The 16,071-nt window shown below is 42.3% G+C and overlaps 1 protein-coding gene across 1 annotated transcript in view; it reads left to right on the forward strand.

The window, feature by feature from the left end:
- The first annotated feature begins 3,473 nt into the window (after positions 1-3,473).
- The window catches only part of cbx7 (chromobox 7), a 32,592-nt gene continuing 19,994 nt past the window's right edge, over positions 3,474-16,071 (forward strand). Inside the window, exons 1-2 of the mRNA XM_016993694.2 lie at positions 3,474-3,897; positions 8,569-8,612. Coding sequence (XP_016849183.1) covers positions 3,829-3,897; positions 8,569-8,612 — 113 coding nt within the window. The 5' untranslated portion in view covers positions 3,474-3,828. The remainder of the gene's footprint in view (positions 3,898-8,568; positions 8,613-16,071) is intronic.

Consider the following 16,071-nt stretch of genomic DNA (forward strand, 5'->3'; position numbering starts at 1 on the left):
ACATCATATTATACAACAAATTTGACAGAAAAAGTAGTTCCATGCGCAGTAATGCTATGTAGTATTTACAGTAGAGTCTCACTTATCCAACACTCGCATATCCAACGTTCTGGATTATCCAACGCATTTTTGTAGTCAATGCTTTCAATATATCGTGATATTTTGGTGCTAAATTCATAAATACAGTAATTACTATATAGCATTACTGTGTACTGAACTACTTTTTCTGACAAATTTGTTGTCTAACATGATGTTTTGGTGCTTAATTTGTAAAATCATAACTTAATTTGATGTTTAATAGGGTTATCCTTAATTCCTCATTATCCAACATATTCGCTTATCCAACGTTCTGCCTGCCTGTTTATGTTGGATAAGTGAGACTCTACTGTACTGTATTTACAAATTTACCACTAAAATATCACAATGAATTTAAAACACTGACTACAAAAACATTGATTATGAAAAGGCAGACTGCGTTGGATAATCCAGAACATTGTATAAGCGAATGTTGGATAAGTGAGATTCTTCTTTAATATGAAATAATTACTGGGATAGAATAATGCAGAACAATATAATCTCTAAAACCAGGACAGTAAATAAACAGGGAAATTCCACACAGGAAACAATCAGGGCCAGCTAACACCTCCCAACAAAGTATTCCCATCATCAAAGTCTGGCAAATCCTGTTTTCTCAGGGCCACAGACAGTAGAAGCACATAAAATATCGCAAACAACACCACTCTGAAAACAAGGGAATTCCAGACAGGAAACAATCAGGGCCAGCTAACACCTCCCAACAAAAAATTCACTCAGGGAGGAAACAGCCAGGCTTTAAAGCTGCAAGGCCATTACATCCTAATCATTTTTCCTAATTGCAGCATTCATACTTGCCTCCAACAAACAAAAAAAACCAATCAGAAATATTGTATATTCACAACCTTTAGGAAATAATATCCCCTGATGGCGCAGCGTGTTAAAGCGCTGAGCTGCTGAACTTCTGGACCGAAAGGCCACAGGTTTGAATTGGGGGAGCGGAGAGAGCCCCCACTGTTAGCCCCAGCTTCTGCCAACCCAGAAGTTCAAAAACATGAAAATGTGAGTGCATCAATAGGTACTACTCCAGCGGGAAGGTAACGCCGCTCCATGTAGTCATCCCACATGACCTTGGAGGAGTCTACGGACAACGCCGGCTCTTAGAAATGGAGATGAGCACCAACCTCCAGAGTAAGATACGACTGGACTTAATGTCTGGGGAAAACCTTTACCCTTGACCTTAACTACCACCAATTCCTCAATACTTTATTTCCCATACCACCATACCTCGCCACAGCAACGCGTGGCCGGGCACAGCTAGTTATAAGTAAAGGTAAAGGTTTTCCCCTGACGTTAAGTCCAGTCGTGTCTGACACTGGGGGTTGGTGCTCTTCTCCATTTCTAAGCTGAAGAGCCGGCGTTGTCCATAGACATCTCCAAGGACATGTGGCCGGCATGACTGCATGGAGCGCCGTTACCTTCCCACCAGAGCGGTACCTATTAATCTACTCACATTTGCATGTTTTCGAACTGCTACTATATACAGTGTGTGTGTGTGTGTGTGTGTGTGTGTGTGTGTACAGTAGAGTCTCACTTATCCAACATAAATGGACCGGCAGAAAGTTGGATAAGCAAATATGTTGGATAATAAGGAGGGATTAAGGAAATGCCTATTAAACATCAAATTAGGTTATGATTTTACAAATTAAGCAACAAAACATCATGTTATACAACAAATTTGACAGAAAAAGTAGTTCAATACGCAGTAATGTTACATAGTAATTACTGTATTTACAAATTTAGCACCAAAATATCACCATGTATTGAAAACATTGACTACAAAAATGCGTTGGATAATATAGAACATTGGATAAGTGAGACTCTACTGTATATTCAAGCCTCCAGCTTATCTATACACATACTTGGGAGTTGAATATTTTATTCTAGTCCATTCCTTAAAAAACACAAGCACATATGTAAGTTAATAATTTAACTGTTTTATAGTGCATTGTACGATTTTTATATATGTGTTTTATTGTAAGCCGCCCTGAGTCCCCTGTTGGGTGAGAAGGGCGGGATATAAATATTGTAATAAATAAATAAATAAATATGTGCGTTCCGGCCCAGCTTACTTGTTCCGGCCCAGCTTACTTATCCAAACGTATCTTCTGCTATGACCATCGCGGAATCTAAGATCTTCCGGGGAGGCCCTGCTCTCGGTCCCGCCAGCCTCACAGGTGTGGCTGGCGGGGACGAGGGACAGGGCCTTTTCAGTGGTGGCCCCCCACCTTTGGAACATCCTCCCAAACGAAATTAGACAGGTTCCCTCCCTCCTGTCTTTCCGAAAGAGAACAAAAACGTGGTTATGGGAGCAGGCATTTGAGCATGAGTATTAGCAGAATCGTGATATGAATATATGACTCATTGACAGACCTCCACCTGGACATGAAAAGCACATTAAATGTATATTTAAATGTACAATTATGCAGGTTTTTAATGTATATTTTAATTTTTATTTTAATTTTTAAATCTTTGAACGACTTTTAAATCTGATGTAAACTGTTTTTCTGTTGTATATTGTAAGCCGCCCTGAGTCCCCTGATGGGTGAGAAGGGCAGGGTAGAAGTGATGTAATAATAATAATAATAAGATTCATTGGAACTTATGCCTCAAGTACCACCTCCCAGCAGCAAAGAACTGGTGGGATCACAAACCTGCAAAAGTATTGGAAAATGAACATGCAAAGATACTGTGGGACTTCCGAATCCAGACTGACAAAGTTCTGGAACACAACACACCAGACATCACAGTTGTGGAAAAGAAAAAGGTTTGGATCATTGATGTTGATATTGATGTTGCCATCCCAGGTGACAGTCGCATTGACGAAAAACAACAAGAAAAACTCAGCCGCTATCAGGACCTCAAGATTGAACTTCAAAGACTCTGGCAGAAACCAGTGCAGGTGGTCCCGGTGGTGACTGGCACACTGGGTGCCATGCCAAAAGATCTCAGCTGGCATTTGGAAACAAGACATTGACAAAATTACGATCTGCCAACTGCAAAAGGCCACCCTGCTAGGATCTGCGCGCATCACCCGAAAATACATCACACAGTCCTAGACACTTGGGAAGTGTTCGACTTGTGATTTTGTGATATGAAATCCAGCGTATCTATCTTGTTTGCTGTGTCATAATAAAATTATAATAATAATAATATTAATACTGCTCTATTTATATAGCCAAGTCGTGGATAACTGAGTCTGTGGATACAGAGGGCCGACTACAATTATGGAGGGCCACTCTGTGTTTGTATGGATGAATGGGGTGTTCACATCGCATGTGTGTGTGTGTATTTGTGTATGTGTTTTAAGGACCCGGGACGTGTGGAGCAGGTTGCCGGTGGGAGGAGCCCCACGGCGGCTCCTTCAGAGATCGAAGCAGCACCAGAAGCAGCACCAACGGCAGCAGCAACGACGGCGCTGGGCTTGGAAGCAGGAGGAGGAGGCGTCGGGATCAGCGGCACGAGCTTTGCCTCCCGTTCGCTCTCTGCGCCCCTCCTGCCGCGCGCGCTGGGCTGGGAGGGAGGGAGGGAGCGAGGGAAAAAAACATTGCGCAGGTCCTAAATTGGAACGTTGGAGGCGGCGTGATTGAGCGCGCGAGCGAGCAAGCAAGCGAGTGAGCGCGAGCGCTGTTGCAACATCAGCAAGCAAGCAGCAGCAGCAAAGGAAGGGCCTTTGCAGCCCAACCCCGCGCCGAATCTGCGCCAAGCAATTCGCTTCCTTCTCGTCTCTTCTGGATGGAGCTTTCCGCCATCGGGGAGCAGGTGTTTGCCGTCGAGAGCATCCGGAAGAAGCGTATAAGGAAGGTGGGTTGCATTTTTTTTTACATAAAAATATATTGCAGAGAGGATTAATCAAGGAGACCCAAAGGCGTGCTGCAAAACTAGAAGGATCCCGATCCGTGGGGCGAGCAAGGGGGCGTGGCGGAGCGTAGAAACGGTCGGCCTGCAGGGGGCGCCAGTGAAGCCCCATTAACCATTGCCTGCCCTGGAAGACACGTGTCTGGTGCTTCTTGCCTGCTGACACGTGTCTTGAGGGACTTCACTGGATGAGGAAACATCACAAAGAGGGAAATGCATGCATTTTAGCACCACCTAAGATTAAAACACCTATGGTGGGGTCAAACTGCGTTAATTCCACAATGTGGACGCACCTATACATAAACATAAGACCATTAGAACACAGGTATGAAAAGGCATAGGGTGCACCTAACACTGTAGAATGAATGAAGTTTGGACATCACTTTACTTGCCATAGCTCATTGCTATGGAATCATGGGATAGGTAGTTTGATGAGGCATTAAAAACTCTAAAATCAGGATAGTAAATAAATAACACTCAGAAAACAGAGGAATTCCTCACATGAATCAGTCAGGGCCAGCTAACACCTCCCAACAAAGAATTCCAAGCAGTAAGCAGCCAGACCTTGAAGCTGAAAGGCTATTCAGTTCTAGTCAAGGTGGCCAATTAAAACATTATCACCTGCCTCAGACAAGAGTTATTTCTCCCACCCTGAACGTTCCACAGAAAAATAAACCTCACTTGACTAGTTTCCAACGTACCTCACAACCTCTGAGGATGCCTGCCATAGATGCAGGCGAAATGTCAGGAAAGAATGCTTCTGGAATATGGCCATACAGCCCGGAAAACTCACAGCAACCCAATGATGAGGCACACTTTGCCAAAAATTCTACAATGTAGAAACTCCCAATGTCTTCTAATGCAGTGTTTTTATCTTTGTATTTTAACTGTGATTATTACCATTTATTTATTTTTATCCTGCTTTCCTCCCATGAGTGGGACTTAAAGCCGCGAACAATAATCCAAACCACAGAAATTACATGACACAAAAGCAAGATAAAACGGATAAACAGATAACAACATTAAATAAACCATAGATAGAAAACTAATAACCAAATGTCAGACTGCACAGAGAAGCCATTGAAATCCACAAAGCATGTGGTTAATTTCAACAGAAAGGAGGAAACCATGAAAATAAACAAAATCTGGCTGCCAGTATTTTAAAAAGCTCTAAAATCAGGATAGTACATAAAGAACACCACCCAGAAAACAGGAATTCCAGACATGAAACAATCAGGGCCAGCTAACACCTCGCAACAAAGGATTCCCTCAGGCAGGAAGCAGCCAGGCTTTTAATCTGCAAGGCTATTAAATGCTAATCAAGGTGATCAGTTGCAGCATTCACACTTGCCTCCAACAGACCAGAGTTCTTTTTCCCAACATGGACCTTCCACAGATATATAAACCTCACTTGCCTAGTTCCCAACAAGACCTCACAACCCCTGAGGATGCCTGCCATAGATGTGGGCGAAACATCAGGAGAGAATACTTCTGGAAAATGGCCATACAGCAACCCATAGACAACAAAGTTAATAAATACAACATGTTCCATTAAAATTCCCTGAACCTCAGGCCACTGAGGTTGTCCATAAATTAAAAATTATATTAAAAATCCTAAAGTGCTGTTTGTTTAGGCCTTGTAGACAGATTTACACTGTAAAATCAAGGCAGTTTTGACCCCGCTTTAATGGGCATGGCCCAAAGCTATGCAATGATGGAAATTATAGATGTATAATTTTGCTTTCTCTGCCAAAAAGGGCTGCTGTCTCACCAAACAACAAATCCCAACATTTCATAGCATTGAGCCATGGCAGTATAATTAGTGTTGAATTGCATTCATTCTAGATCAGGCACGGGCAAACTTGGGCCTTCCCTCCAGGTGTTTTGGACTGCAACTCCCACCATTCCTAACAGCCTCAGGCCCCTTCCTTTTCCCCCTCAGCCGCTTAAGCGGCTGAGGGGGAAAAGGAAAGGGCCTGAGGCTGTTAGGAATGATGGGAGCTGAAGTCCAAAACACCTGGAGGGAAGGCCCAAGTTTGCCCGTGCCTGATCTAGATGCAGCCTTACTAGGTCTTCCAAACACTACCAGTTGAGCATCTCTTTATTTGAAAGCCTTGACACTAGTTTTGGGACTTTAGGATTTTTTCAGATTTTGGAATATATATATATTTGCAATATACATGCATAGTGAGATATTTTGGAGATTGCACCCATTTCTAAACATGACATTTATTTATGTTTCACATAGACCTTGTAGCCTGAAGATAATTTTTAACAATGTTGTGAATGAAACAAAGGCTGTATACATAGTATCATCAGGGGTAACTATCTCAGGGTGCGTTTACATGGTAGCGTTAATGCAGTTTCCCACCATTTTCACAGCCATGGCTCAACGCTGTGGGATCTTGGGAGCTATAGTTTGGTGAGGCAGCAGCACTCTTTGCTAGAGAAAGGCAAAGAGAAAGTAAAACCGCAACTTCCATATTTCCATAGCATTGAGCGAGCCCCCAGTGGTGCAGTGGATGAACACTTGCTGAATGAAAGGTGGGTGGTTCAGATCATGGAAGTCGGGTGAGCTCCTATCTGTCAGCTCTAGCTCCCCCTGCAGGGACATGAGAGAAGCCTACCACAGGATGGTAAAACATCAAACATCCAGGCATCCCCTGGGCAACATTCTTACAAACAGCCAATTATCTCACAACAGAAGAAACTTGCAGTTTCTTAAGTCACTCCTGACACGAAAAAATAGCATTGAGACATGGCAGTTAAAGTAAAATCAAACTGCATTAATTCTGCAGTGTAGATGCACCCTTAGCCTCTGGTATTGGCAGTTTCAGATTTTGGACTATTTCAGAATCCTAACATGGGATGCTCAACCTGTACTATTGCTTGGATTGCAGTATTAGAAGTATGGAAATAACAGCCGTGTATCTACAGTTCAGGATATTTGACAGCCTCCAAGAAGAATCCAGTGGGTGGATTGGAATGAGTAGATGTCACAACTTCAAAAGCTCCTGACCTTTAACTTGAACTGTTTACCTGTTTCCGGTGCCTCCGCTGGCATTTGGAAAACAGAATATCATTTGGAAGCTTGGTAGACCTGAAAGCATTACTGAAACTTGAGATCCATGCTGGAAGAACTCCATGTTACTGTATATCTAGCATGTTTGATCTAACCTTTAGGTCAAGTTGTTAGACCAGCAGTTTTAATCAGTTAGTTGTCAGTATTTTAATTGTATCAGTTTCTTAAAGCCTGGCTAATTTAGGTTGCATCGATATTGACATGCCACAAGAATGTGAATGTATACTATTGTTGTTTTAAATTGTTTATTTTATGTTTTATACTTATTACTGATGTATTTGCATTGTTGTTTACATGATTTTAATATGTTGTCAGCCGCTTTGGGTCCTGTGAGTGAGAAAAATGGGATATAAATAAAGAATTATTATTATTATTATTGTATTATTATTATTATTATTATTATTATTATTATTATTATTATTATTATTATTATTACATTAGAATGAATGCAGCTTGATACAGCTTTAACTGCCATGGCTCAATGCTATGTGATGGGAGTTGTATTTTTTCAAGGTGTTTGCCCTTTTCTACCAAAGAGTCCTGGGGCCTCACTAAACTGTAACTCCTGTGATTCCATAGCAGTTAAAACAGTGTTAAACTGCATTAATTCACAGTGTAGATGCACCCAACCTTTCCTTAATATCTGTATGTTAAGCCCACTCACTAGGAAATGCATATATGTGGTATCCTATTAAAGATGCAGCCAGTTCCAGTTTTCAAGTCCAGCATTTCCTCCTGGTGTTTTGAATCTTGATAGTCCTGCATGTTATGTTTTGCAAGCCTCTACTGCAGAATAGCTGGTAACCCTGCCAACTGGGTGGAGTTTATTCTTTGGGCCTTCCTTGCCCATCCATGTATGGTGGGAAAGAAAACCATTATTTTAAGGTGGGCCCATCGATCATGCAGCAGGGGCACATGACCTCCGGTATTTAAAATGATAGGTAGGAGATGGCCGCAGGCTGGCTTTCTGTACTGCAAGCCAGTGGAGGGGGAATGGATGAGGAGAGGCTGAGGAACTCAAGCCTCCCTAGGCAGCTATCTGCAAGACCTTAGGTAGTTCTTCCCGGTACAGTAAGATCCATCCCCATTGCCCAGCCACCAGCTCTATGCCTGGCATTTTAAAAATAGATCACTCCACCTAGATAGAGAAACGCGATCAATCAGATTATATAGAATACTGGAAGTAGAGGTCATATGTGATGCTTCACAGACATTTGCAGGAGAAGGGAAGAGTACAGCAAGGTAAAGCAAATACCAACCAAGCCAGACGACATGGCAGAAAGATTCTTTTTAGAATTTTAATTTACATTTTTCATATTTGTTTAATTCATTATTGACATAATTCTGCACATTCTCTGGAAATACTTGGAAAACGTCATTCCGCATGTCTGCCAGATAGTTTTACATGCCAAGGATGCGGATAAGTTAAAAACGTGTGTGATGTTTATTGGAGTATCAAGTTACTTCATCTTTTTTGTGCAGCTTGGTTCGGTTGCTCACTCTTGTTTATTATCTTTCCTCCTCTTCTCCTCCAGGGCAAAGTGGAATATCTGGTGAAATGGAAAGGATGGCCCCCCAAGTAAGTTTTAGGTTATTTTCGCAGTATTTGTAGGCATGCATTTGTGTTCATTGTCTTTCGTGTTGTGCTCCTCCTGTGCGTTGGCCCCAGTTCCAAAAGAAGTGCCACTCTTATACTTTCCAGTTTTGATTCTGTTAACGCAGGCATGGGCAAACTTTGGCCCTCCAGGTGTTCTGAACTTCAACTCCCACAATTCCTAACAGCCGGTAGGCTGTTAGGAATTGTGGGAGTTGAAGTCCAAAACACCTGGAGGGCCAAAGTTTGCCCATGCCTGTGTTAACTAAATCCAGCTAATGACTTCTGGTTTCTTAAATCTCTTTTTAAAAAAAATGTCATCCCTAAAGCATTGTATAAAGTAGTTAATTCATAAGTAGGTGGAACCTGAAGATATTTAAACGTGCGACTTTGAAAATACCGTAACAGTGTGGAAATTACCATTATAGTCTTTGGACATAAAAGTAAGGACACTGTGGATACTCCAGCAGAGCAACAGTTGAATGATAAATGGGTCTTCAGGTGTTGGCCTCTTCTTGTGGTCATAACCAGTCCTTTCCCATACGCTGGTCAGGGAGGTGGGATTCTTTTTCATTTATGTGGGGTGTAGCATAGACAGAATTGTAGCAGCTGGTCAGAAACTACAGTGGAAATGAGGTAGGGATCTTGTATCTGTTAAGCAGTGAGCTAAACAGTACTTGCTCCTGTGGATTTATGGGTGCCTAAAGATAAACCTTCAGTGTGGTATTGAAAGATATCTGGCTGTTGGGTGCTTCCTTTGCTCTTCTTTTTTGGTGGGACAGGATCCGCCGTCCTCATTTATACTTCAGTATATTATATTCCTTAAACAGCTGCAAGATTGCTGGCTAGTGTTCATAGCTTCCTAGATGTAACTGCATTTCATTCGGGAAAAATTGTACCCTGCTTTGCAGTGTGCATGAACGTGAAGGATTAATATAGCAGTGAAATCATTACAATGCATTTATTCGCTTGTGTAGAGAGAACATGTTCCTCTTAATCCATGCAAATACACATCTTACTTTACCCACAGGGATTACATTGTGAATATAGAGTGGACCCTTAGTATCTGCTGTTGTTTGATTCCTGGACCTCCTGTGGATACAAAAACCCACGGATGCTATAGTTTCATTATGTATAGTAATGCACCCAAATGTGTCTCTTACATAAAGCAGAAGAAAAATCCAGGCTTGCTTTTTGGAAATGTCGTGTGTGTGTGTGTGTGTGTTTTTAATCAGTGGTTAGTTGAATCCATGGAAACACAATCTGTGTACATGGAGGACCAACTGCAGTACAGTAGAGTCTCGCTTATCCAAGCTAAACGGGCCGGCAGAAGCTTGGATAAGCGAATATGTTGGATAATAAGGAGGGATTAAGGAAAAGCCTATTAAACATCAAATTAGGTTATGATTTTACAAATTAAGCACCAAAACATGTTATACAACAAATTTGACAGAAAAAATAGTTCAATACGCAGTAATGTTGTGTTGTAATTACTGTATTTACAAATTTAGCACCAAGATATCACGATATATTGAAAACATTGACTACAAAAATGGCTAATGATAATCCGGAGGCTTGGATAAGCGAGGCTTGGATAAGTGAGACTCTACTGTATTGTCTTGTGTATTTAAATGCACAAAGAAGAAGGGTCTAGTGCAGGCATGGACAAACTTTGGCCCCCCAGGCGTTTTGGACTTCATCTCCCACCATTCCTAACAGCCTCAGGCCTTTTCCTTTCCCCCCTCAGCTGCTTGAGAAAAGGAAAGTACCTGAGGCTGTTAGGAATGGTGGGAGTTGGGGTCCAAAACACCTGGAGGTCCCAAATTTGCCCGTGCCTGGTCTAGTGCAAGTTAATGCTAGATGCAGCAATTATAGACTGGATCAGAGCTTTGAACAATTAGTTGTTTGGACTTCTGTTTACAGAAACTGGCATCCACCTTTCTCTGGATTTTATAGTTTTAGATTTATATGCATTACATTAATTGCTGTATTGTGATATAATAGAGTGTTTCCATGTGTAGAAACCTCCCATGTGCCTGGGGCCCTGCTGAATGGGCCCCAAACTTCTGACCCCAAATCTTGTCCTCCTGTTAGCATTGGAACTACCCCAATAGTTCTAGGCCCGTGGTTCCCAACTTTTGGGCCTCCAGTTGTTTTGAATTTCAGCTCTCACAGTTCCTAACAGCTGGTAAGCTGGCTGGGATTTCTGGGAGTTGAAGTCCAAAACACCTGGAGGCCCAAAGGTTGGGAACCACTGTTCTAGGCAGATGATTTCTCTGGGTATAACTTTGTACCTGCCTTCTAGCAGGTTCATCCTGATTATGTTTATGTACTTGTTGTGTGCATTCAAGTTGTTTCTCACTTGTGGCACATGAGGCTGTCCTGGCAGATTTGTTCCAGAAGGGTTTGCCTTTCTCTGAGGCTGAGAGTCTGTGACTTGTCCATCGTCACCCAGTGGGCTCCATGGCTGAGAATTCAAGGGTTTCTAGCATAATAGGCCAGCACTCAAACCACTATACCACACTGGTTCATGGTTATGTTGCTTCTTGTTCCTATGTTCTGTTTTATTGCTTTTCCAGAATTGTAATGGCACTTGAAATTTCAATCCCTAATAAAAGTGTTACACCAAGATAGAGTTAGATATTTCCCTCCACAAGCTACCTTTGCATTTTAAGAAAGCATTTCATATCTAGGTTGCTGTGAGTTTTCTGGGCTGTATGGTCATATTCCAGAAGCATTCTCTCCTGACGTTTCACCCACATCTATAGCATTAATCCTCAGAGGTTGTAAGGTCTGTTGGAAACTAGGCAAGTGAGGTTTATATATCTGTGGAATATCCAGATGTGGGCGAAACGTCAGGAGATATTGTTTCTGGAACATGGCCATACAGCCCGAAAAACTCACAGCAACCTAGTGATTCTGGCCATGAAAGCCTTCGATAACACATTTCATATCTATTTTGCTCTTTATATTTTTGCTTTCCCATTTCCTGCATCATATTCTCAAATTCTGTAATGAAACAAACCCTAAAGTAAGGATGTGACAGGCTCACATCCTCTCTGAAATCCTCCCTAATATATTCAAATTCAATTCATGCTAACAGCTATTTTTAAAAGAAACACCAGCCTTTCCCGTGAAGGCCACAGAAGGAGGGCCTTTAACATCTCTACTATATTTTTCCTCCTGTTAGTGACTTTTGAACTCTTTTGTGTGCAACAAAAATGTATAGCATTGTTCATCTCAGAATTCTTGCATCCTGGGCCATTGCTGTTCCTCTGTCATTAATCTTTGTTTCTGCTGATCATCTCAGTACATGCACAGCTATATGTCCTCTCACCTTACTCAGTGATCCTTCCCAGTTTCCTCACTCCCACACTTTTCTCCACTGTGCCTTGAAGCCAGAAAGCAAGATCAATGCCTGCTGGAAGTTATTTCCCCATCTCCCTGCTCTCTCCTCTTGCTCCCATGCCGTCTATGTGCCATCTCCCCCCTCCACCTCCCCCCAAAAAACCATTTCTGCTTGCTTCCTCCACCCAAGGGAGCTGGGAGACAGGGTTATGGCTCTGAGTCAGCTTCAAGCTTGTTTACAACTTGGATCTGAAGTAAGAGAGGGAGGGAGGGAGGAGGAGGAAAGGGGCCACGTGATTTGTATTTTCCAGAATGCATGCTCTGCGGTTCTGCTGCAGTCTGGCCTCTGTGTTTGTGTGGCGGGCGAGCAACACTGTTTTTCTATATGCAGTGTTTTCTCACTGCAGTCAAGCAAAAAAAGCTGAACTGCGGAGGAATGGGCAACACCCATAGGAAGACTTTTTTAAAAATGCTAACACATTCCTGATCCTCGCTTTGCTTCACGTTTCCCTTCTTAACTGCCAGCCACTTTCCCCCAGTAATCCTTAGCCTCCCTTTCATTCACTGCTTAAAACTGATGCTGAAATTCTTCCCCTGCCAAGAAGACCGCAAACATAATGCACAAATGACGTATTTCGGTTTGGAGACCATAGGCTGGCAAAAAGAGATGGGTTGTGGAGTTGGGGGGGGGGGCGAGGATAGCTTGTCAAAGGGAGGAAAAGGTTGGCTAATAATGAAAATGAAGCTGGTGGCTGCAGCTATTTATAACCTTGCTCTTCCCCTGAGAGCAGGATGTGAAAGACAACGTCTGAAATGAATGTATTGGCTTATTTAACATCACACTTCATCCCCTAAGCCCCAGGGCAGGTAAAATATTTTTTTTTCTGCTGTAATTTGTCTTAAAGGCAGGCTTGTGAAGGAAAATATTGATATTTTCCATTTCATTTAATTGCTGCTCAACTGAAGACTGGGCAGTTTATTTGCTTTGCAATATTTAATATCCTGCCTTTCAGGCTGACAAGAAGCTATAGAGAGGGACACAAATTTACCAAAGAAGGTTGCTCAGTGAATCCATCCCTGAGGTTTCCCTGGTCCTGAGTCTACTGCCCTAGTGCTTGGTGGACACTATTTTTAATTTGCATCATGACTAAAAGACAAGAATATCTAATTATATACATGACATCCTGAATGTGCAACTCCATCTGAATGCATATCTTCTGTAGCTAGGGTTGCCTGTTGTTGAGATGGAAAGCTTCCTTTTATATAGATTAAACAAGATGCTAAAACATTCTGTATTTTGAGATACATGCCCTTCATAAACACAAGAGCATATGCACCATATATAATTTATAAATGCAGAGAAACACGTTACTAAGTTACATTAAATCGGTACTTTTATTTGTATAGCAGTAAATTCAAAGCTGCTTTATGATTTCCAATCCTGTATATCATGAATTTTGATTGCCCATTACTGCTATTTTATCACCTACCCTTCAATATCTGCTGTTTGGGGATGGTTGTTTTACGATATCCTAGTGATTAACTAGAGGTAGTCATGACAAGCCATGGTTTGTTATGAATTGTGGTTTATAGTGATAGAAATGGACAACACCCCAAGATGACCGGCTCTCTGCTTTCCTTATTTCTTCCTGTAGCCTTTGCTTCGATTTTCCCTTATTTTGTGATATTATTTAGCAACTACAGTATTGTTATTTCCATACTTCTATAATATAATTGTTTAACTGTCTTTGGATCTTGATCATGAGAGAAAAGCCAGGTATAAATAAATAACAGTAACAACAATGACGACAACATATTCCTTACCAATTAACATTTTCCTGTTTTCTACAACTTGGCATGATTTTGGAGAAATTTAACTTGTAGTATGAACAGCAGTTCACCTCCTACAATTTTAAAAATAACTTGCACTACTTTTTTTAATATGTAGGGTACTATGTTTCCTTAGGTTTTTGCTTTTTTAAAACAAACAGCTTCTATTTTCCTACTGGCATTGGGTTTTGGACAAATGATACTATTGAAGCAGGGCAGTTATTAACATTACTTTGTCTTTCTGGTTCATTCATTTTCCAAGACAAAATGAAAGTGTGCACTTGCCTTTTCCAGAGTATGTTTTCCATTGACACAGTATTCTTTCAACCAAATCCAGTAAAACTAGTCCTTTTAATATTTCTGTTCCTTGAACCATTTATTTCTGTGGCATCCAGGTTCCTGATTTGCGGGAACTGAAAATGTGTGAGAGATTGGCATTGCATTTTAGCACATCACTTGCTTAGTAGTAGAAGTAACTCAGAGCAGAGGGGGAAATTGCATGGTGCCCAGGAGCCATTTGTGGTTCACCCTTTAGCATGCCCAAATACCTGTTTTCCTCTGCTGTCCTTCCCAAAATCGTGATAGGAAATAACCCAAATCACACTGATTATTTTGTTTTTTATTGGAAGATTTAGGAAACTGGTGGCGGGCAAAGAGGCTCACAAAAGTGAGGCCAAGGAGGAAAATACAGTGTGGGAATCACATTGTATCACTACTGACTTAGAAGCGCCCATATCTCCCCAGATTTAGGATTCCCCAAATCTTCCAAAGTAAATTTATGGGGAGGTGATACATGGATGGGTGCCTTTTACCACTATCTGTTTTAGTGGTAGACTGACATATACCATTGGCTGTGGTGACTGATGGGAGTTGCAGTCCAGGATCATCCACATTGCCATCCCGGGCAGTAAAGGTAAAGGTTTTCCCCTAGAATCATAGAATCATAGAATCATAGAATAGTAGAGTTGGAAGAGACCACATGGGCCATCTAGTCCAACCCCCTGCTAAGAAGCAGGAAATCGCATTCAAAGCACCCCCGACAGATGGCCATCCAGCCTCTGCTTAAAAGCCTCCAAGGAAGGAGCCTCCACCACAGCCCGGGGGAGAGAGTTCCACTGTCGAACAGCCCTCACAGTGAGGAAGTTCTTCCTGATGTTCAGGTGGAATCTCCTTTCCTGTAGTTTGAAGCCATTGTTCCGTGTCCTAGTCTGCAGGGCAGCAGAAAACAAGCTTGCTCCCTCCTCCCTATGACTTCCCCTCACATATATGTACATGGCTATCATGTCTCCTCTCAGCCTTCTCTTCTGCAGGCTAAACATGCCCAGCTCTTTAAGCCGCTCCTCATAGGGCTTGTTCTCCAGACCCTTAATCATTTTAGTCGCCCTCCTCTGGACGCTTTCCAGCTTGTCAACATCTCCCTTCAACTGTGGTGCCCAAAATTGGACACAGTATTCCAGGTGTGGTCTGACCAAGGCAGAATAGAGGGGGAGCATAACTTCCCTGGATCTAGACGCTATTCCCCTCTTGATGCAGGCCAGAATCCCGTTGGCTTTTTTAGCAGCCGCATCACATTGTTGGCTCATGTTCAACTTGTTGTCCACGAGGACTCCAAGGTCTTTTTCGCACACACTGCTGTCAAGCCAGGCGTCCCCCATTCTGTATCTTTGATTTCCATTTTTTCTGCCGAAGTGCAGTATCTTGCATTTGTCCCTGTTGAACTTCATTTTGTTAGTTTTGGCCCATCTCTCTAGTCTGTCAAGATCGTTTTGAATTCTGCTCCTGTCTTCTGGAGTGTTAGCTATCCCTCCCAGTTTTGTGTCGTCTGCAAACTTGATGATCGTGACCCTGACGTTAAGTCCAGTCGTGACCAACTCTGGGGGTTGGTGCTCATCTCAATTTCTAAGCCAAAGAGCCGGCGTTGTCCATAGACACTTCCAAGGTCATGTGGCTGGCATGACTGCATGGAGCACCGTTACCTTCCCGCCAGAGCGGTACCTATTGATCTACTCACATTTGCATGTTTTCGAACTGCTAGGTTGGCAGGAGCTGGGGCTAACAGTGGGCGCTCATTCCGCTCCCAGGATTTGAACCTGGCATCTTTTGGTCTGCAAGTTCAGCAGCTCAGCGCTTTAACGCACTGTGCCACCAGTGTTTTAAAGTGATTAGTATTATGTGCTATGAGAAAGTGAACTATGGACATGTATATTTTAAGAATATATCAGAATCTTATTAATGTATTTGCTTTGCTGCATCTTATGGGGAGGAC

The sequence above is a fragment of the Anolis carolinensis genome, chromosome 5, assembly GCF_035594765.1.
Source record: "Anolis carolinensis isolate JA03-04 chromosome 5, rAnoCar3.1.pri, whole genome shotgun sequence".
In the NCBI taxonomy this organism is placed as follows: domain Eukaryota; kingdom Metazoa; phylum Chordata; class Lepidosauria; order Squamata; family Dactyloidae; genus Anolis; species Anolis carolinensis.